The sequence below is a fragment of the Neolamprologus brichardi genome, chromosome 10 (genome assembly GCF_056152115.1).
Source record: "Neolamprologus brichardi isolate AB-2024 chromosome 10, ASM5615211v1, whole genome shotgun sequence".
Taxonomy (NCBI): domain Eukaryota; kingdom Metazoa; phylum Chordata; class Actinopteri; order Cichliformes; family Cichlidae; genus Neolamprologus; species Neolamprologus brichardi.
This window is the reverse complement of record NC_142113.1, coordinates 976762-997804: the sequence shown is the minus strand read 5'-3', so window position 1 is coordinate 997804 and position 21043 is coordinate 976762. Positions and strand designations below refer to the sequence as shown.

At 44.8% G+C, this 21043-nt stretch overlaps 3 protein-coding genes across 7 annotated transcripts in view; 1 reads left to right on the top strand and 2 right to left on the bottom strand.

Annotated features, from left to right (window-relative positions):
- zzef1 (zinc finger, ZZ-type with EF hand domain 1) overlaps window positions 1–4279 on the bottom strand; it is a 35075-nt gene extending 30796 nt beyond the window's left edge. For 2 of the 4 annotated variants that reach the window (XM_087847005.1, XM_087847006.1), the window contains exons 1-6: window positions 3609–4279; window positions 2535–2679; window positions 2230–2424; window positions 1931–2114; window positions 1645–1844; window positions 75–285 (exon numbers count right to left, since the gene is read on the bottom strand). In XM_087847005.1, coding sequence (XP_087703131.1) covers window positions 75–285; window positions 1645–1844; window positions 1931–2114; window positions 2230–2424; window positions 2535–2679; window positions 3609–4022 — 1349 coding nt within the window. In that variant the 5' untranslated portion in view covers window positions 4023–4279. The remainder of the gene's footprint in view (window positions 1–74; window positions 286–1644; window positions 1845–1930; window positions 2115–2229; window positions 2425–2534; window positions 2680–3608) is intronic. The other 2 variants (XM_087847007.1, XM_087847008.1) reach the window with 1 other exon arrangement.
- On the top strand, window positions 4191–8748 carry cyb5d2 (cytochrome b5 domain containing 2). The gene is made up of 4 exons (XM_006806771.3): window positions 4191–4555; window positions 4648–4788; window positions 5127–5313; window positions 5438–8748. Exons 1-4 carry the CDS (start codon window positions 4300–4302, stop codon window positions 5610–5612), a joined length of 759 nt encoding a protein of 252 aa, XP_006806834.2. The 5' UTR covers window positions 4191–4299; the 3' UTR covers window positions 5613–8748.
- Window positions 5729–20904, bottom strand: ankfy1 (ankyrin repeat and FYVE domain containing 1). 2 transcript variants are annotated; one of them, XM_087847009.1, is made up of 25 exons: window positions 20809–20904; window positions 18960–19167; window positions 18651–18769; window positions 18310–18445; window positions 18063–18186; window positions 17552–17701; window positions 17259–17424; window positions 16885–17089; window positions 16711–16779; window positions 14689–14891; window positions 14493–14590; window positions 13957–14158; window positions 13756–13854; window positions 13514–13667; window positions 13233–13401; window positions 11364–11482; window positions 11026–11182; window positions 10488–10688; window positions 10239–10415; window positions 9985–10132; window positions 7956–8046; window positions 7744–7868; window positions 7499–7645; window positions 7290–7380; window positions 5729–7198 (listed from the first exon to the last, which is right to left on the bottom strand). In XM_087847009.1, the coding sequence occupies exons 1-25, from the start codon at window positions 20816–20818 to the stop codon at window positions 7066–7068; spliced, it is 3501 nt and encodes a 1166-aa protein (XP_087703135.1). In that variant the 5' UTR covers window positions 20819–20904; the 3' UTR covers window positions 5729–7065. The 2 variants fall into 2 exon arrangements, with proteins under 2 accessions (XP_087703135.1, XP_087703136.1); XM_087847010.1 differs by lacking the exon at window positions 20809–20904 and adding an exon at window positions 20389–20467.
- Window positions 20905–21043: the final 139 nt, after the last annotated feature.

The following is a 21043-nucleotide window of genomic DNA, read 5'->3' as shown; positions in this document are numbered from 1 at the left end:
AGAAACCAGTGGCATCAGTAGGAATCTTACAAATGTGATGTCAATAAACACACGCAGTGAGCTCTGCATCTTACTGTGTGCTCTGAAGGACGGTCTGGGCGAGTGCAGGGTTTGTCTCCATGGACGCAGTGACCAAAGAGGTGAGGAGAGACAGGTACCAGACGGCTGAAGCATCCGAAACAGACATCTCTTTATTCTTGGTGATCTGATAACCCAGCGTCTTCAAGCCGTGAATCCGTGTGTCGCATCCATCACTCAGGCACCGCTTAATGTTGATTTGGATGTCTGGGATTCAGTGACAAGTTTGTGTGGTTAACGGAAAAATCAGATACATCCCACAGGAAAGAAAAGAGCACAGCTGAAGATACTGTAGAATAAATATTGATTAGGGAGGCACATGTGAAACACATGACTTAACTATGGGGACCTCAATACATGCAAAGCACAGCTACGATTTTTAAGTGTGTGTGGATATGTAGTGAACAGGTCATTATTAAAAAGGAGCACATGTGGAGCATACATGTAAGCTGAAAAACAGACTCTCTTGGACTGGATCCCCTCGATCTTCAGCTTGTGGAAGCCTGCATGTGGACCCAATAAGGAGGCACTTGAAAGTAGGTCTGGGCTATATCATACCGTTCACGGTAATACCGGTGTAATTTTGGGCAACGATAGGAAAATGAAATATCGCGATAGAATATGGGTAAAACGCGCATGCGCAGTGCCTATGTTTACATACGCACATGGCGGCGACGCAGAATGAGAAGAGCGAAAGCGGATCGTTAAATGAAACCAGAACTGGTTTGTAAAAATGCTGCAGCTTCACTGGTGTGGAACTGGTTTAGCTTTACTGTCAGATACACAACAAAGCACTATTTTTGGTAGCGCATGCTAGCGGGCCGTCGTTATTACCGTGTTGTTTGGAAAATACGGCGCACTTAAAATCAATCCTTTGATTTTTCTGAAAGTCGACAGAGCCCCTTATAATCCCGTGTGCCTTATGTATGAACTCTGGTTGTGTTTACTGACCTCGAGACGATTTTATGTGCACGGCGCTCGAAAATCTGTCAAATGTTTCAGTACGACTTTGCTAAGCTACGAAGCCGCACCGCTTGATGGATTGTTGGAGCATTACGGCTATCGTAGGCGGAGCCTCGCGGAGTGATACGTACTGTGCTTCGACATAATGTTACCGTATTGTGTGTGTATAACCTCTTTTTAAGTTTTGTGGATATTATACATGGTTATGCTGAGGATATGTCGGCCAGTTTCCACTGGAAATGCCTTTTGGTTAAACTGTCAGCAAAGAATTTGCATTTGCACTGTTAATTATTTATATAACTTTAATGCACATAAAACAGCTGCTTGTTTAAGTGAAAATACATTGATGGTTTTTTTGCACTAATAAAGTTGTGGAGTTGTAAAGTATTTTGTCTTGCATCAATTATATCGTCAGTTATATCGTTATCGCAAATTTTCAAATGTATATCGTGATAAATATTTTTGGTCATATCGCCCTGCTCTACTTGAAAGCACAACTGTATGACCCCACAAAGCTCATATGAAGCTTACACCATGCTTTATGTTCAGACAGGTGACAGTGTAGAAGCATCAGTGAGAGACGCTAGAAGTATGGTGACTCACAGGGGTGTGTGATGTTGGCGTTCTCCAAGAGAGCTACGTAGCCCGTGACGTTGCTCGGGATGCGGATGTCTCTGATCTCCTGCAAAGAACGCCGGTTCTTCCCCACAGCGACGGACACTAGCTGAGGCATATAGCTGTGGTCATTAGAAGCCACGGCAATGGCCAAACGTCTCAAAACAACATCCGGTTTCATTTTTAGTCTGGGAAGGGAGAAAGGAGACGAGTTTCCACCTTAGATCTGTTAATAGACTTGCTTAGAAACATCAGAAACTCAGCTGCATTTTACCGTATCCAGTGTGAGCGAGCGCTGCCGTCAGACTGCCAGAAAGACGCCGTTTCCCCGTTTGTCATCTTGTAGATGTCAGCAACATTGGACGAAGCTTCTATTGTGCTGTAGCACTGAGTGACGACCTTGACCATGTCTACATCCGGGTCACGGTCCAGCTCTGCTCTGTACTGAATATCCAAATCTGAAAGGAAAACCTCACATGAGGACAGCCTCACCGCAGGCGTGGCGCTGCTGGATGTGCATTTAACCTTAAATGACTAAACATTCCTTAAGCACTCGCCAACTCTCATGCTCACCTTTCTCCTTCTGCAAGAGGAACTCCAAGAAGTCCTGCACCACGCTGGACCTCATGGTGCAGATACTGTTGTAGCCCTCTAAAATTGGGAAAGGGATGGCACTGCTGGGAATACGATTCCTGTGTAAGAACTTTAGAATTTTAGAGGCGTGTGCTCCTAATCGGTCTTTGGTCTTGGAGAATATGTCCACAAAACCTGTGGAAAGGAAAACACAAGAAAAACGAACGGGTTAACTTTTTGGCCACACGCTGGCTGCACCGATTCAAATAAGGTCGAGTTTGTTTATCCGGGTAAACAAATCGTACCTGGGGTAAGCGAGCAGGCCTGAAGCTGTCTTATCACATTACTCAGCTCTCCCTGTAGATTAGCTCCATTGGAGTTCTTCAGAGCGATCAGCATGCTCTCTATGTCCACCACTCCATCCCCCTCCGCATCAAACTGACCAAAGGCCTGAGACAGTGGAGAAGGACAAAGACTCTGGATTTTACACCAACATTTACTTCCTCACTTTCACAGTGTTGCAAAAAACTATAAGAACATTAGTCTTAAAACACAAACTGGTGTGAACATAAAGAGCACTCAGGTCTACGTTTTATGGTATAAAAGATGTTACGTAGCTATACTTCTGGAGTCTGTGGCTTGATTCCTGAAAGAAACATCGTCCCACTCCCTAAAAGCACAGCTTTGATAGTCAGTATTTACTCAGACAAAGAGCTCAGACTGACATGCATTAGTTCAACCAGTCATCTGCAACCACTGGTTAAAAAACAGCCAGTCAAGAGACAACAACACAATGTGGTCTGCTACAAGTGACCAAAGCGGAAAACCTAGTGACAACCCCACAAGAACAGGTGACATTATGTCAGCTCGTTTACTCGATCCACTGCAACTTCTAGAAATCTACAAACGGCAAAAACAAAGGGGGGGCTGCTAGAAAACTCCCCCTTCTCTCCAAGTTCAACTGCACATGAGCCACAGTCTAAAATCATCATAGCCGAGTTGTGGTTTGACAGAATCGGAGCCTCCCGAGCTGCTTCACGCATCGTGCCTGGGATAGATCGTCCCGTTAGCGCTTTACTCGACCTGGTACCGCCCGACAGGACTGTGACTGGCCAAACTCACCTGTCACAGGTAAAGCCTGATACCAGAGCCCCCTCTTCATCACTACAGCGCTATTTAGATTTATTGACCGACAGTGATAAAAGCACGTGACAGCCCAAAGACTTAATTACGTATTTACGTATTGATTACAAACGCTGAATGGGCGTGGCGACAAGTTATCAAACTCAACCTGAACCTGGGCCAAAAACAGAAGACGCGACGGTCCAATCATAACATGTGACGTTGGAAACGTGAGGAAGGCCACAGCAAGTTTATACCTCTTCGCACTCGTCCCTCGGGGCATCTCTGCTCTCTAACATCTCACAAAATTGCTCAACATTAACGGACTCTTCTCCTCGGTTTAACCGGTCCTCCAGCCACCGCATCAGGACACCCTCATTCCCGGCGAGGACGGACTCGTGAATGGCGACTCCAGAGTCGCTAATACGAGCCGCCGCTTCTCTCAGTTTCACTTGCTCCAAGAGGACGCCGGGGTTGGGTGGTCCACCAGTGGGCACGGGTAGGTTATTCGATCCCCTTCCGCTCCTGCCACTACCAGAGCCGCCGCCGCCTCCAACACCGCCGCCAGCGGTCGCAGAGGCCGGACCGTCTTCCGCGAAGCCGGGACTCTCCGTTTCTATGTCTTCCTCGTCGCCGCTGCCTCCGCCGCAGCCGCTCTCCGCGTTGCCCATGTTTGTTTCGCCGACCTAAGGCTCCCCTGAAAACCCCTGCGGCCCACTGGGCGTGAGTTCTGAAGCGGTTGGACCGGTCTGTACACAGACCGCTCCAGCGTTCACCTACAGCAGAGCTCTACTCTACTACCGCATTGACGTTCTGTACGCCCGCAACGTCCTCTGCGTTCGTAGTTCGCGCACGCGCTGTGGGCTGGTGTGTCCGTTCACGGAAGCACCTGTGCTGTGTGCTGAGCTGAATGTAAAGCTTAAAGAAAAGGAGCTTTAATAAAGCAGCATGCTCAGCTATGTGGTGGTCGCGCTTTTATCCGTGTCGCTGGCAGTGCTGTTCATCCCTCCTGATTGGTCAGCTATGTTTGGCTCTGAGTCATCACAGGGGTCACCGGTCAGACTCCTGAGCAGGAGTGAGTTAGCGCTGCACGGTGGGGAGCAGGGCAGCATGGGGCTATACCTGGCCATACTGGGCCATGTTTTTGATGTACACAAGGGAGAAAAGCACTATGGACCTGGTGGCGCTTATCACTTTATGGCAGGTGATCCCAGCTTTAACGACTCTGGATTCCACGTGTGGTTCTAACAGTCCTCTATATTCCGCCTTTGTCTCTACGTGTGTTTGTACTTTCAGGCAAAGACGCCTCCCTGGCCTTCATCACCGGAGACTTCACAGAGAGTGGGCTGACAGATGACGTATCGAGTCTGTCCCCCCTAGAGGTGGTTGCACTGTACGACTGGCTGGCCTTCTACCAGAGGGACTACCAACATGTGGGTATGTGATGCCCATCATATTGTAGTGGACCAGCTCCAGGTGGCCTTCATAGTAAATAATGTTCTTGTTACTACTGCAAGTGTGCCTGGTTGTGTTTATATGATGTGCATATAACAGAAGCAAAGTATACAATGTTAGTTTTCACATCTAGTTGCTACTATAATGACCTCGTGCAGAAGGTTACTTTAAAATGTCAACAACACTTCCTTTAATTGACTTGAATATTGTTACTTTACTCATGGAGCAAATTGCAGCTAGGATATGACCGTACACTTAATGAAGACACTTTTACCTTAAAGTTTTCATTTAATGTTTTGGTATCCAACATTTAAATACAGGTGTGTTAATCGGTCGGTTCTATAACGAGGCTGGAGAGCCCACAGAGGCCCTGTTGAGAGTACAAGCATCACTAGCAGAGGGTAAGAAACTCCAGGCTCAGTCTGAGGCTGAGAGGATTCGCTTCCCGTCTTGTAACTCAGAATGGACCGCTGCCAGTGGAGGAAGATTCTGGTGCTCCACTAAGAGGTATGTTGTATTAAGTCAATGTTGTATTATCCTACTGATGTGTAATACAGCATTTCTGACACTAGTGGGCGAGAGGAGTGCACATAAGGAGACACAGGGGTGAGTTTTTCTTTATTCCCTGCAGCGGTGGCGTGGCGAGACACTGGGCAGGCGTGCCACGGAAGCTCTTCTCTCCCGGCTCCAGTGGCGTTCGTTGCGTCTGTGTTGAAGACCCGATCGCGGCAGAGGAAGACCCCAACCTGCAGAAATACGACGGCTGCCCTGCACATGCCGAGTCATGCTCTGTGGGAGCGCACTAGACCGGTCAGCCCCGAGAATCGACCCACTCATAGCTGCTGCTTAGCAGCACTGAACTCAAAACTTTGGCTAGTATCTGAACTTTTTGACAAAGAGACGAAATCATGAAACCTCAAAGCATTTTTTGATGACCTTTATGTAAAGTTGTCCTCCTTTTCCCTAAAAGAATACACCAGGAAGAGACGAGCTAGATATCTGAGCATACAGATACAATACAATGTGCATAAAAGATTAAACAATGTGCATAAAAGATTAACAGAGGCAAGATTTAGGTTTGTCACAATGACAAGCACAAACTGCATTTAAGTACAAAACAGTTGTAGTGGTCAAAAATATCACACATTTATCTGTACAATTTAACAATACTTGAAGAGGCCCCACTACGTGGCCATCCCTCTTACTCCACATTCTCCCCCATGATCAGAAATGTCACGTGAACTTGATAAAGTGCACCTGTTAGGTTTAGAAATCAAGAAGCGTTACATGTGATGGGGTCAAGACGACAACTTGACACGAGGCAACGTCGTGGGATTAAGATGAGGACCTCACGGTAGGCCCGACGTGGAATGTAATCATCCGGTGGCTGATTTTAAAATTATAACCAGGACTTAAAGGCTGCAAATTAAATGACATGCATAGGCATACTAGGCATTTCTGTAACTGAAAAGGGGGGGGTACTTCATGTTTTGGAGAGGTTTCTAATGCTCTCGTGATTAATGGGCTTTCTCCTGTCACATCTCCATTCAACTTGGCCGAGGTCTCCTCATAAAGCTCAACTGGGGACAAAACACCACCGTATTTTTCCAGTTGCACCATCACGTCTGCAGTAAAGTAAGTTTAACAGAAAAGGTTTGATTCACTTTGGACCGAGTCAAGCTGAGGTGCTTTCCCCTCGACCGCTCCTCGTCCCGTTTTACTCAGTTAACACAAAATAGTGAATAAATGTTCAAAGATTACAGAGAACGCAGCGATCTTTAGAACAAAGGGCATTTAACCGTTTGTTCTCAGTTGGCAGCAGCCTCAACTATCATGAATGTAGAGTTTCATTTCGTAGCATTGATATTTTTGTTGTGTTTGGACAGGTCGGCATGTTTAAGGGAAGACCCCTTCTAAAGGTGGACTGAAATGCCGCGTACAACCTGTTTGTGATATTAAAGAGCTCGTCAGCGCAAACATCACTGAACAGTCCAGCCATCACCAAGCTGAAGAGCCACTGATATTCACGTCAACATACTTTGAAACAGAAACAAAACAACAATGTTTCACTTCCTACTTGCAACATCCCTCTAAAAGATTAATAGTTTTTCATAAACTGGAATAGTATAAAGATGATGGTCCACAACTGTCTGGGATTCTCTCGTTAGCATGTCCTGCTCCCAGTGTGCCTGAATAATTGTGCCAAGTTGGACCTGGCGCGGTTGGAGCCAGCGGTTGAAAGACATCCAGGCCGGGGCATTACGACACGCCGCCCAGAGTCAGCACATCAAAGCAGATGTCGCACACTCTCACCGGCTTGTTCAAGTCAAACTTGATGATGGGGATCTCTTTTATAGAGCACTTGTGGCACAGCAGACGCCCACAGTGGCGGCTGGAGGCAAGAAGGAAAGAGGAGAATAATCGTACAGTTAGACCAATACTGCATCGACTGCATGCCTACACAGAAAAGCTGCAGCACTAACCAGTGATGTTTCCGTGTTGTAACTCCAAACTTGGCACCGCATTCATAGCAGTTGGAGCCATCACACCATGGGGGCTCTTTGGAAAGCATATCTGAGGAAAGGGAGGCGGAAATTATCCCAAAGATCACCACAACACGCAGTTCCCTGCGAGGCTGTTGGTTTATAATACTGAAATAATACTGATGGGTAATTAGGTATGAAAAAGCTACCTAGAAGGCGGAAGAGCAACTGCTTGGTTGCAACCTGGTAGTTGAAAATATTGATGCCCTGATTATTAGTGACTCCCAGGCGAGCGCCGGCCCTCACGATAGCACGGCACAGGTTTGCGTTTCCTTTCATGTAGGCCAGCAGCAGAACTGCAACAACATACATGTCGCTGTCATCCTTTCAGAAAAGCACCGGCGATTTCCACATTTTAGTTTTATAACTTCAGCTACAGAAGCGAGCGTGGTACCTGTGTTCCCTTCATTGTCAGGTTTGTCCAGAGGATATTCAGGCATGCACTCCAGGAACAACTCAAAAATGGCAGCAGCGTTTTCTTTGCCATAGTGGCCCAGCACATGCATTGGTGACTGACCCCTAAACACACAATGAGACGAAAAGTCAGAAGATTTCTTCTCACATTAGTTTTAATACAGTTCGTTCATGTGTATCTGCATAAGTCACCTGAGATTGAAAGCCTCAGCATCGATGTTGGACTCTGTGAGAAGGACTCTGACATTGTTAAGGCGACCCTGCATCACAGCCAGATGCAGAGCTGACGAGACAGAGAAAAGAACGCAGTTATTCACAAACAGGTCGCAGTGGTGGAATAGCAGGGCTCGCAAAATCGCTAGCCCGACGTCCCGGGGCTAGCGACTTTTCCAGTCGGGCTACCAAAATCTATCTCTGCCCTGCCCGTCGGCCTATCGTAGGAAGGAACAATATATGTCAATGCTTTTGCATTCTTTCGGAAATGTAGCTGGGTAATTATGTCATTGGCATCGGCCACTGTCAATATGTGACATATTGAAATCGCGTTTGAATTTGCGCTTGTATTTTGCTTTCACTTTGCAATCGCGCGAACTGTGTATAGAGAGCGACAGCACTGATTGGTGAGTGATGATAATTTGCGCACCAATTCCTCTGACATCATCTTATCAATCGTTAGCTTACTATGCAAACATGACAAGTGAAATCTCCTGCAGCTTAAACATGTGAGAGGTTGATCGTGCAGAGAATCGCTGAGCGTTATGTGAGTGCGTGTGTAAAAGCAGCAGGATATATATTTTAGTTCTGCTGAGCCAAATAAGACAGGTCAGGGTGAAGAAGTGACAGCCAAAGAAAAGCTTACCACAAAACGGAAAAGTTATGACAAATCAGACTATAAGGCAAAAAGAAAGTGCAGCTTTATGGTTTCATGGACAAAAGAATTTCTGTGGCTGCAATATGACGAGCTAAATAACCAGGGCTGCACATAAGTGGTCCGCAGGTGCGCATTCGCTGTCAAAATAAAAAAAAACGCGCACAAGATAAGAAGTTGCAACGTGTGTTTGCATACATAAGATTTTCTGGAGGAGGACAGACATTTGTTTAGAACTCTTAAAGATGTCGAAGAAGCTCCTTTAAGCAATTACTTTGGTGTTCCTCCACCTCCAAAGAAATGTCAGGAGTCCGAACCACAAAAGAAGCACGTATTCTCAGAAAAGTGTTTGCAGGAGGTGAGCTGGCTTCAAACAAATGATGAACGCACAGAGATGTGGTGCAGAATGTGCCGTGAAAATCCCACTCTAGGACAAAAACAGCCTTTTATATGGACGCAAACGCGCGCTGCAACTTCTTATCTGGTGCGCGTCTTTCATTTTGACAGCAAATGCGCACATGCGGACCACTTATGTGCAGCCGTGTAAATAACATAATGTTCTGTTTCTGAGTCGACAAGCGCCTTTGTTACTGGGACCAGTCATTTTAAGAAAGGCCCCCATTAGAACCCATGAGAAATGCAAGAAATGCATTATTGCTCAGTCTGCAATATCTTTCCCAGAACAAACACCAATTGCAAATAACAAACTAAAAATAAACCTGAAAAATCTGTTTAGAACAGCTACTATGTTGCAAAGAGTGAACTACCACTGCCACAATGTAGCAGTCTTTGCAAACTTCAAAAACTCGTGACTTCAGTGGAGATTTCAGATTGAGGATCTGACAGACTGATTCATGTTCACAGTTCTTACAAGTTCATAGAAATTTCTGTTTAATTAGAACCAAGTATTTGAGTTGATGACTGTAATTTTTATACAATGTTGTAATTTGTGTTTCAACAATTTTTTGATTAACATCAATCAAAAAAAATTGCTCTCTTTTTTGTTCGGGCTACTTAAATTTATTTTGGGCTACCAAAAACTGAAGAGTCCCTGCCCGAAGGGCTACCAGGGATTTTGAAATTTTGCGAGCCCTGAATAGTAACGTCTGACACCAGATCCCACAGTCAGTCTAGTTTTAAAGGAGAACAGAGCAGGAAACTCCAGTTTGCAGCAGACTGTAATACAAATCTACCAACACGATGCAACACCTCAGAAACAGGACTTATCACGTACAGATATATCTGCATTTATAATGACAGCTCTGATCTTATCAGAAAGAAGTCGAGTCGTGATGTAATCTTTGCCCATCTCAGAGTCACTTCAGTGAAAACAAGACAAATACTGTAAAGTACCATTATTGCCATTCTCGTCCTCGGCGGCGAAATCTACTCCGTTCTCCAGCAGCACGGAGCAGATGGTGGCCAGGTCCTGCTGAGCAGCCAAATGTAGCGCTGTCTGTCTGTGTTTAGTCAGCTCGTTCACTTTAGCACCAGCAAGTAGCTGGAAGGAGAAACCCCGAAAATAAAAAGCGTATCCATCGCAGTGTTTTTCTCATTACAACTCAAACTGGCATGAACTCCTACAGAAGAAAATCTTGGTTTCTTACCAGGTTGCGGACGATGATCTCAGATCCAGCCTGCACAGCCAGGTGCAGCGGGGTGAGCTTGGCCGCGTCCTGAACTCTGGAGTTGACGTTAGCTTGGACGCTGATTAGGAACAGGACACTTTCAATGTCTGAATTCTGCACAGCCACGTGGAGAAAGTTGCGCCCTTTGTTGTCCACCTGGACACAAGCACACGTTTGAGGTCATTACTGCAACACTCATTAACGCTACAGCAACAAACTGGCGCCTACCTGTTCGGCAGCACCTGGCTCCCTCTTGAGAATAGCCTCTGCCGCTTTATTGTTCTTGTGCGTCATGGCGCAGGCAAAGGGGGTCATTCCCTGACGGTCGCGAATGTTGAGACGAATGTCTGGATGGGAAATGAGGAGCTGTATAATGACATTGTGCTGGTTGCTAATAGCAGCATGGATGGGAGTTCTGCCCTCTGAATCCTGACAGAAAAACACACACAGCATTAACAGACAGCACACAGTTACACACACCAAGGCTTGATGAGTTTTCTCTTTGTCCACAGATAATCTCATGCATCAGTAACTGCACAGGTACAGGTTTAAGGTTCCCCCTCAAAAACATGCCAGCAAACTTTGAGCATCTCTTTGAATTGTTCTGCCTTTGTTATCCTCTGCCAGCAGTTCCAGTTCAGTTTTTTTGGCTGCTTGTGTCGTGTTTCAATTACATTTTCTAAAAATCTGGATCGCGTCATAAACCCCCCCAACAAAGATTAGTGGTGCAGTTTAAACCAGGGTAAAGATGTCATGCAGGTCCAACCTGTGCATTAACATTGGCTCCAAACTCAAGAAGGCACTGCACCACATCCTCCAGTCCCCAGTTGCTTGCCAGGTGGAGGGGAGTTTGTCCATCTCGGGCTTCTTCATCTCCCTCCCCATTAGGGCCAGGCCGCCTGGGGCTGTTCACGTCACAACCACTACACACACACACACACAGATCGCCTGTTTAACTTTCTAAAACATCTCAGTAATGTTTTGGTAAAGATTGGCTTTAAATTGAAGCCAATCAGATATAAGCGACAATCAGACACTTGCTGCATTTAAACAAGCAAACGATTTATAGCTTTGGTAAATATGTACAACAGAGACGTAGCTGACCTGCGGATAAGGAAGCAGGCCGAGACCTCGTTGTTCTCATCAACAGCTCTGTGCAGCAGGGTCTGCTGGCAGCCTGACGGCCCAGAGCTCCAACAAGTTGCATCACAGCCGTGGCGGACCTACACAGAACAGACAGGAGTCTAGACTCACCCCACATCCTACCTGACAGAGGTTTATTTTACTGTTGCTAGGGCTGCCACGATTAGTCGACTAGTCACGATTACGTCGACTATCAAAATCGTCGACGACTGATTTAATAGTCGACGCGTCGTTTGAAGCTTTGTAAGATCCCAAAAGACGCAGGAATAAGTAGTAGGATTTAAGAGTGTAATAACGGACTGAAACAGAAGATGGCAGCACTGCATGTACAAGGATGCCAGCTGCCGTTAAACCCCGAAGAAGAAGAAGCTGTGTCCCAGAATTCATAGCGCAGCCCAGCTCAGTTTCCAACAATGGCGGCAGCTAGTTAGTTTTAATATTACTCTTATTATTCTTTCTGGGTCACAAAATAAACGTTTAACATATTTTCAGGCGAAAATGTAGCTGTGTAAACCTCAAATATCTGCTCAGTTTATCAAGACACCACATATTTTCAAAAGCGCTCCGACGTTTTCGGAGACGTCTGTTACCCACTAGCTCGATAGCTAGCCGGGGGCTAGGCTAACTAGAGCCGTGAGAACACCGGACTCCCGCTAATCGTTTTCAAACCCACCGCCGTCTTTCGCTACTCAGGTTAAACATGATATATAAGTCACTTAGATAACTTAAAATGTTATTGTTTGACTTTTTTTTAGTTTTTTATTTGTTCCTGAGTAAATCGGTTTAGCTGAGATTAAAGTTATAGTTTTTACACAGCTGAATAAACGTCAAGCAGACAGCTGATTATCAGAAGTGTGAGATGCTGGAGAATTTACTCCGGTGTCCTGTTATATTTTAGATAGCAAGGAGTTTATTAAACTTCACCGAAACAATCTGCAAATTTCATTAAAATTTAATAAACTATCATCTTGTCTTTATTTTTAGTTAGCACATACCTTAAACACTTAAAGCTGTAAGCTAATGATAGTTATATAAGAGCAGATGCTGCTGGTGCAATAAGCTGTACTGATTAGTCGACTAATTGCAAAAATAATCAGTGACTAGTCGACTATCAAAATAATAGTTTGTGGCAGCCCTAATTGTTGTGTGGATACTCCTGCAGCTTCTTTTACTGCTGGATACAAACGGGTCACAGCAACTTTGTTTGGACACTCACATCCATTATTATATTAAGAATGATTTCTTTCACATGATGGATTCCTATCGGTGAAAACTGTGGAAATGCACTAAACTACTTCAGTTCATTTTTATTTCAAACATATACATTCACCAACACTTCACAATATCAAGGAGTAGGCAGAAGTATATACTTATTTAGCCCCACCCCCCTACGTTTACATGTTAATCATTTCCTCATCATCTAAATTTGAACAACAAAAACTTCAAATGGTTTCAACTTTGAACATAACGTCACAAAAAATATTTTCTCATATTCAACTGAAACTATATTTAGATTTACTAAAATAAACATAACTTTGACTGCTGTCTTGGGTTAATTGCATTTTCTTCATTCTTATACTTATTAAAAATTTCTTTTTGGAGTTTTATTTCAAACTGGTTTATATCACTGCTGACCTTTATTTCAATTGGGAGCATTCCTGTCCTTGCCTTATATACACTTGCTCAACATGCCATAGATGCTGAGAAATACAGAATATTGCCACATCCAAAGCACAGACCCAGCCTGACAACAAACTGTTAGTGTCAGCGTAACAGTGAGGGACTAAAACACCAACAAACATCGTTAAACCGTTTGCTGTGCATTCTTACCAGTGTGGACGCGATATCTTCAAGTCCGTTCTCAAGAGCCAGCCACAGTGGAGGGTCACCTTTGTCATCAACCACCGACATGTCAGCTCCTCTTGTGCAAATGGCGTCCACCACCAAAGGCAGCTGGTTACTGATGGCCAGCTGCAGTGCTGTTTGTCCCTCCTGGGTCCTGGTAGTTCCCAAAGAGAAAACAGTTGGAGTAAAACAAACGAACACTGAATGAAAAGTATTTTGTAATCTGCTGAAATACATTAAAATTACACACATCTCTGTATCGTTACCTAACATTAATGTCTGCCTGGTGTTCAAGAAGGAAGAGTGCGCTCTTGCTGTCCTGCCTTTGGATGGCCATGTGCAGCAGAGTTTGTCCACTGGACATAGTGTCATTGATAGATGCTCCTGATCCCAGCAGCTGAGCCGCTATGGTGTGCATGCCTGACACAGACAGATCGACAAATACAATCACTATTATTGATTTCACAGATCAATTTGATGACGCAGAAGTGACTTTGTTGCTGTGTACCTGTCCAGAGGGCCAAGCCCAGAACTGTCTGGTCCATGGAGTCTTTGAGGCTGAAGTCTGGGATGATCTGGAAGTTGTTGGTGGCATGTAGTGCGTTGGCTGCAAGTATCAATGTCAGAATGATCGTTACACACAAATGTAAACATGCTTGCTTTGCAGGTTAGTTACAGGATGTAACAACGTCCCAAATCATACATGGACCTTTCTGCTCCAGGATGACGGAGACCACATCTGGGTGGTTGTGAGCGATGGCCATGTGGAGGGGGGTCTGCATGGCCACACCGAGGGGGTCATCGGGTAGAGGCTTCTGGGTTTGCAGGTTAGGATTGGCCCCTTGCTGGAGAAGCTCAGCTGTCAGGCTTGCTAGGCCACAGCGACATGCTGTATGAAGTGAGCTTTCACCCTGAGACAGTAAAAGGACCGAGCATGTATTTATGACCAATTATCAATATTATTGATTTTATGTTAGTTTCATTGATTTAAGGTCAAATTGAGACATTCAGAGAGTTTGTGATTTATGATGTTACAGTGCATTCGTTATTTCATGAAATCTGTGTTTTTACTTTTCTCCAACGATCACTAAAACAACCTGCAACGACCTCTCAGTCACTGCGTGGCTCTGTTTGATACAACGCTGAGCCGACGGGTCTCTGGAGCAGCGATTGGCTTCATAGACGTGAGAAAAAGGTCAGAAGAAAAAAGAACAAGTCTGCAGCAAACTGTCAGCTCATACGTACCCATTTGTTAATGTGGTTGACCTTTGCCCCATGAGTTGTGAGGAAAAGAGCAGCCGCCTCATTGTTTGCAAGCGCTGCTCTCTGCATGAGGCAATACTCTGTGACCAATAAACGACGTAAAGGAGAATGTTTAAGGCACAAGCAGCACTGGAGTTGGACAGTAATGTGCAGAAAGGTTACTGAGCAGCTTAATAACCTGTGGTAGTGTCAGGTGCATCGGGGTTGCTTCCTCTCTGGATGAGCTGGGCCGCAAAGCTATTCTCGTCAAACGAGGTGCCGTTTACGACCGGCGCATTATCTTCAAACGGGTTGACAGAGGGATCCGAAGACACGGTGATATACTGCAGTGCCAGCCACAGCGCTGTGCTGCCCTCGTGATCTTTGAGCTCCAGGTCAAGCCTGACAAAATGGAGACAGAAGGCCAGGTTACACACACAGCAGCAGGTTACACAAGCTTAAAATTGCAGTGTTCAAAGAGAAATGGAAATTAGGATTGATGAAGTATAAACCTAACATTTTTCATTTGGTAGTATGGCATACAAAAAATATATATATTAATACTTTGGTATATAACCAAGTTATGGCAGCGGGACCTTGTGTACTGCATTTCACACAGACTTTACTGAGGTGAACAGATGCACATTCCAGTTTTTAGTTTCATATGTGACTCAGTAACTTTAGCAGGAGACTTGCTTTGTTTTTTTAAAGTTCCAGTTGATTCTAACTGGAGCCCAGCTGATACAGGGTCTTTGAGACCAGTACCAACACAAAGACAGGTCAGAGCGCCCTCTGCTGAACAAACTGTGAAACAACGCTCATAACACAGTTGAAGGGTGTTTCTCTGGTCTCACTTTACTGGCTGTTTTAAATGCAGATACATCTATAAATAAGAAGCTAATGTTGGTTGATATTAGCTTTACTTTGGGCTCTAATCCTAACCTGCCAGCTTCTAATCTCCCATTTCCCAGAGTCATCATCAGTGCTGTGTAACTACTGCTCAGGAGAGAACAAACCCCAATACAACTGGCTCGAGCTAGCGAGTCTCTGTGCTGTGAGCTTGAAGGCAACTCTGTCCAGAACCTGCAGCAGGAGTAGAACTGGTTAATGCGCCGCAATGCCACGCTCAGCAAGGCTGCACAGCAAGGACTACAGAGGCAAAGACTTAGTGCAGCTTAACCCTTTAAGACCTACCATAGAACCAAGTCCGCCAGAGCTTATATTATATTTTTACATGCTGTGGAGCCATTTTTGGGAGCATTTCAAGTTGATATACATCAATACAACCATTATAGCCCAGATTTTAATAATATGTCTGCATTAAGTGCATAGTAATTACATAAATTGCAAAAAAGTGCAATAAACTACAAATAAATTGAAAATGTTTTTTGTTTTTTTAACATATATTTCTAGTTAGAGAAATTTAAGAGGCTTATCCCTCAAAACTGTAAATACAAAACAGTTGCACAAACTAGTTTCCCACCACAGGAAATTTATTTTGAGTGTCTTCATAGTTTTATTTTTGAGATACACTAATTTTTTATATACTGCAGGAAAAACGAAAATAAATATTATAATGCAAATTTGCAAAAAAAAAAAAAAAACATTTCAGAAAAGCACGAGGTCAAACATACTTAAAAACACCAGTAAAGGCTTATAAGGCCCCAAAGGTAAAAACAACATTTTCCGCAAAAATGACATCACTTCAGGTTTCAGGCGGACATGCCAAAGTTCGCGCTGACGTCTAATCCAATGTAGGAAGTGTTACAAACAGCTGATCGGATCAGCAAAGCGTGTTTCTGGAATATTATGTTTTTGTTGCTGCAAGTGCTTTTTATGCAGTTTTTGCAAAACTATATGTGGAAGGAAACTGTGACCGAGGACAAGCTGATGGCATAAGATGCAAGTACAACTCCTCCGGTTTCATATGCAAAAGAAATTATTGCACTAGCTCACGTGGTTGCAGAGCTACCGGGATTTAAAAATAGTTACGCAAAACGGAGCGTGCTGCTCTGACCGGCTTTAAAGGGTTAAGACAGCGGAGTGTAAATGAAAAGGCAGCTGATTACTGCTGTTTAATTTCACAAAGTATATACAGGGTTATCTTTTCTTTAACGTGCGTGTCGCAGCTACTGGAACAAATTGATTTTATACTCTGTGGGAATCGCTGCCGAGTGTGACACGTCAGAAACATTCAGTTTGAAGGCAGAACTTAACTCACTGTTTGCACTGCAGCAGCTGGTTGAACACCGGCTCGTTCCCTGATGACACAGCTTCATGCAAAGGAGTTCTAAAAACAATAAAAGACTAAAATGAATGATGATTATACTTCACAGCATAATTAACTACCTTTACAGTCCAATAAAGGTCATAAACCAAGTATCATGTGACCTACCTTCCCTTGCTGTTCTGCATGTTGGGGTTGGCTCCAGCCTTGAGAAGAGCCTCAGTTATTCGCGCCATCCCGCTCATCACTTCGGCAGAGTGTTTCTTGGGGCTGAAAGAACAGACCAGGTGAAGCGGCGTTTCCACAGCCCCCACCGTGGCTGCATTAACCTGAGCTGAATGGCGAATCAGGAAGATGGAGGCAAACTCATCACCTGAAGGAAGACGGAAAATTTTCAGGTTCATGGAGCTCAAAATACATTTTCCACACAGTAACAAAGTTGATACATTTTCCACACAGTAACAAAGTTGATACATTTTTCACACAGTAACAAAGTTGATACATTTTGCAGGAAACAAGCGGGCGATACAAAGTAACTTCACCTCTTTGAATGGCTTTATGCAGCAGACTCCAGCCGCTCTGGTCCACCATGTCCACATCAGCTTTGTTGTTCACAAGAGTGGTTGCAATGCTTTCCAATTTCCGGGAGAGGGCTAGGTCTAATGCTAGGTCGCCATTGTTGTCAAGTTCATTTAGCTTGCCAGGTAACTGAAAACAATCAATAATAATAAAAACCAGTAACAACACCAAACGTTGTAGTTTTGTACAATTCTGGTTACACCGTGTCGAAGTCACTAAATAAGCATTTGATGGGAAGTTTGTGTGGAGAACTGACCTGCGCGTCCATCTCAATGAGATACAGAAACACCACGTCCTCTCTCTCTACTTTGATGGCTTTATGGAGAGGATACTCTGTTTTAGATTTGATCATCTTGTACAGAAGCTGGGCACTCATGGTGCTGAAATCTTCTTTCCTCAGATCATCCTAATGAAAGGCACAAACAGCGTCACACAAAAGACCGAGCTCATGATGGAGAACGTCTAAGACCTCAAAGATCACAGACGAAGAAAGGCTGGCTTTTGTCAAAGACTGAGATCAAAGCTCGAGTCTATACAACAGTAAGGGGGGCGGTGGAAGCTGACAGTCAACAGCCTGCTATTCAAACAAATCCACGGGAAACACAGTGAAAGCTGGATTTGAATTGTTGGAAAATAAGCAAAACGGGCAGTTCCCCTTTGACTTCTCAGATCTTAAGAGCTTGTGCAATCCAGAGACACACTCATCGCTGGACATGCACAAACAGAAACACACTCATCGCTGCACAAACGCGGCTCAAGTTACTCACCCAGTGACTGGCTATGATCTCCCCACAGTAGTTCATTAAGGTGCTGGCATTCAGCTCCTCGGCTGTTTGGTAGAAGCGAATGCAGTTCCTGACATTCACCGAGGACATCACGCCTTTTTCACACCTGGCCCAGCCAAGAAGCACATGTATGTGTGCGTGTCACATATGTGGCATCGTAATACACTTTGCAAAACTGACACCATCAACAATGCAGTCAAAAAACTCAGCATGTAGTTCTTCTGCTTGCCTCTCTCTGAGCAGCTGAAGCTGGAAGCGGTTGGCCAGTTTCATCAAGTCGATAAGAAAGGCATCATCCTCGCTCAGCTCCAACTCGTCGGTATATGTCCACCGTAACATTGCCATGGCAACCTCAGGTTTGCAATCTGAGAACCAATAAAGTTTTAAGACAAATTAGAACAAAAAACATCCCCTCGTCACAAAGCAGGGACGAACCGCCCCACCTCCCACCCCCACAGTGGACTTTGAAAGTGTTCCCTCCAAAATAAATATTCTGCTATCACCCATCAACACACTGACTGAGCTGAGATGGGAATAATGACTTTAAACTGCCCTTTAAAAGCTGCTCACCAGACAGGTCCAGCTCGTTGGTTGAAGCCAGGTTGGAGAGACTCCACACATCGCTGCGAGCAGCCAGCACAAACTTATGGGCATGAATCTGCTCCCCCACTACTTTCACCTTTAGATCACTGCAAAACCAACACATTCATCACTGAGATCGTCCATATTAAACATATTAATACTTTAATAAGACACAAACTAACGAGGAACCACGAATTGTCTGGCACTTACACTTTCTAGTCTTCCTCAAAGCCATTTTTAAACAGACAGCACTCAAAAGATGACCCACAGAACCCGCGTCCCTATAATGACCCTCACCTGTACTGTTCCTGCTGATAGAGGTCGGCCACAATGTCCAGCAGACGGCTGATGAAGGTCTCCGCGGCTGCAGGGGTGGGAGAGCCCTGACTAGAAGACTGAGCGGCGAGCATGGCGCAGCGCCTCTCTGTATCAGCCAGCTTCTGCTGCATCTTCACATACTCCTGCCTGAGCAGGGCCAGGTGCTTCTGCAGCTTGGCCACCTCCTCTGTTGCACATGAAGCAAAAGGAAGAGGCAGGGCGAGGGAACGTGAGCTAGAAAACTTTAATCACAGGTTAGAACTGAGCGCCATGATGCGAGCAAACTTTCACCTACAAACAAGCAGGGTGGTCCAAAGCACACACAGAAAGGAGATATTATTTGGGGTTAAGGTTACAAGCTTTGTTGGCATTTTGCAGATAACATCACCAGTGTTTAAAGATAATTATTATAGCAGTGTTGACTGCATGTAGTATTAAAAGCTTAAGAAACATCGCTTGAGCACTGACTACTTTCATAACGCTGGTTTCTGTGTGTGTTTGTGTTAAGAAACAAGCCAATTTGCAGATATTTTAAAATCCCTTCACACGGCAGAGACCATGCTGTCTTATAAATCAGCTAAAGGAAAATCTAATGACAGTAATTTTGTTTGGCCAAACTTCGAGGTTATTCTTGAAGTCAAACGCACTTTCTGCACATCATCATGTTACAATATTAACCCACAGAGGCCCATTTCCTTCCTTTAAGTCAGTAAAGTTTTAGTGAAGAAAAACATGCTGAGGTAGCTCGTTACTTTGTCCTCGTAAACCGTTGCAGGGGAGGCTACTGGTCATGAGGAACAGAAAGGGGGAGTTGCTGAAAACCACATGACCAGCTCAGCACAGGAAGGGTGGTATGCTGCCAACCGTAACCCTGCTGCTGAGGACCAACTGAGAAGTGAGAAAACACTGACCCAAAATAAGAACAGTCTAGCAGGCATCAGGAAAGTCTTCCTCTCCAGGCTCACAGTTTTCAATCATTTATTAAAGCTTTGAAACAAAGAAGTCTGAGGCAACTTGAAATCTGTTTGTCAGGACTTGTGGTCAGAATCACTTACAGACCTGATGTGGCAATGATCCAAAATCTTAAAATGTTAGTACATACAAAAAATGCTCTCAAACTGTATCACCGACCCACAGATAGGGCAGTAAATAAGCACGTATATCCTCTCTCCTACTAACCACAGACGGGTGTATTTGCTCCCTGGGTTCAGGAGATCTCCCTTAAGGACAAGCACAGAGCAAACCATCCTGTGTGTAGGCCAAACACCTGCCTGTCAGGTGGTCCAGATGACACCACCTGACACGGAGTGACATGTAACCTGTCCTGTCAAGTCTCCTGTCCTGCATTTATTCTCCATTTACTACGACTGATAACAAGATGTGTTAATAAATAAAAGAAAAACTTTACCATAGCAGTTACACCTCTGACCATGGTCAGATGAAGCAACGCTGGACAGTCTGATTAGACTCATGAAGCTAACACTTACTTACTAATCTCTACCAGCAACACCTGCACATTACTGGAGATGATACACAGCTTCTGGGACCTAGCAAACCAGCACGCTCCTTTGAAACGTGCATTTCTTGCCTGGTTAAGCTAACTCGTAGCGATACAGTTCAGCTAGCAACATAAGCGAGAGCTAACGACAGAGCTTCTCAGTGGAAAGAACAGCGTGACAATAAGTGTCGCGACGCTTCGCATTTTCACCCACGGACTATGCTCGGTTTCCTTCACCGCTAAGACATTAGTCGAGTCGGTGATATAGTTAAACAAGCGCACGCGGATAAAAGGGCGTGTGTCAAACTGCCCCAAAAATCAGTCACATACCTTCCGCCATGTTGCTCAACGGTAGCGCCGTGGCCTGGCGGTGTCTATCGCGATATGATGAAGCGGCTCATAGCAGGCGGTGGTGCTGCGTTCAAGTGATTATCAGAAAAGACTCGATCACATGACCGTCACTAGCCCTCCTCAGGCCAGTATCCATGTAAAACCGGCGCTAACTCCGTTAAGTGCTTTTCATTCACACTACGTCGCCAGCACATTTATAGGGAAAGACGGTAAC

Bases quoted from the DNA above. Each gene is read 5' to 3' on its own strand.
- cyb5d2 (XM_006806771.3), top strand. From the start codon at position 4,300: ATGCTCAGCTATGTGGTGGTCGCGCTTTTATCCGTGTCGCTGGCAGTG. The intron at 4,556-4,647 runs GTGATCCCAGCT...TTGTACTTTCAG, and splicing joins CGCTTATCACTTTATGGCAG to GCAAAGACGCCTCCCTGGCC. The intron at 4,789-5,126 runs GTATGTGATGCC...ATTTAAATACAG, and splicing joins GAGGGACTACCAACATGTGG to GTGTGTTAATCGGTCGGTTC.
- ankfy1 (XM_087847010.1), bottom strand. From the start codon at position 20,452: ATGAGTCTAATCAGACTGTCCAGCGTTGCTTCATCTGACCATGGTCAG. The intron at 18,446-18,650 runs GTGAGCAGCTTT...ATTGGTTCTCAG, and splicing joins CAACGAGCTGGACCTGTCTG to ATTGCAAACCTGAGGTTGCC. The intron at 11,183-11,363 runs GTCAGCTACGTC...GTGTGTGTGTAG, and splicing joins GCCTGCTTCCTTATCCGCAG to TGGTTGTGACGTGAACAGCC.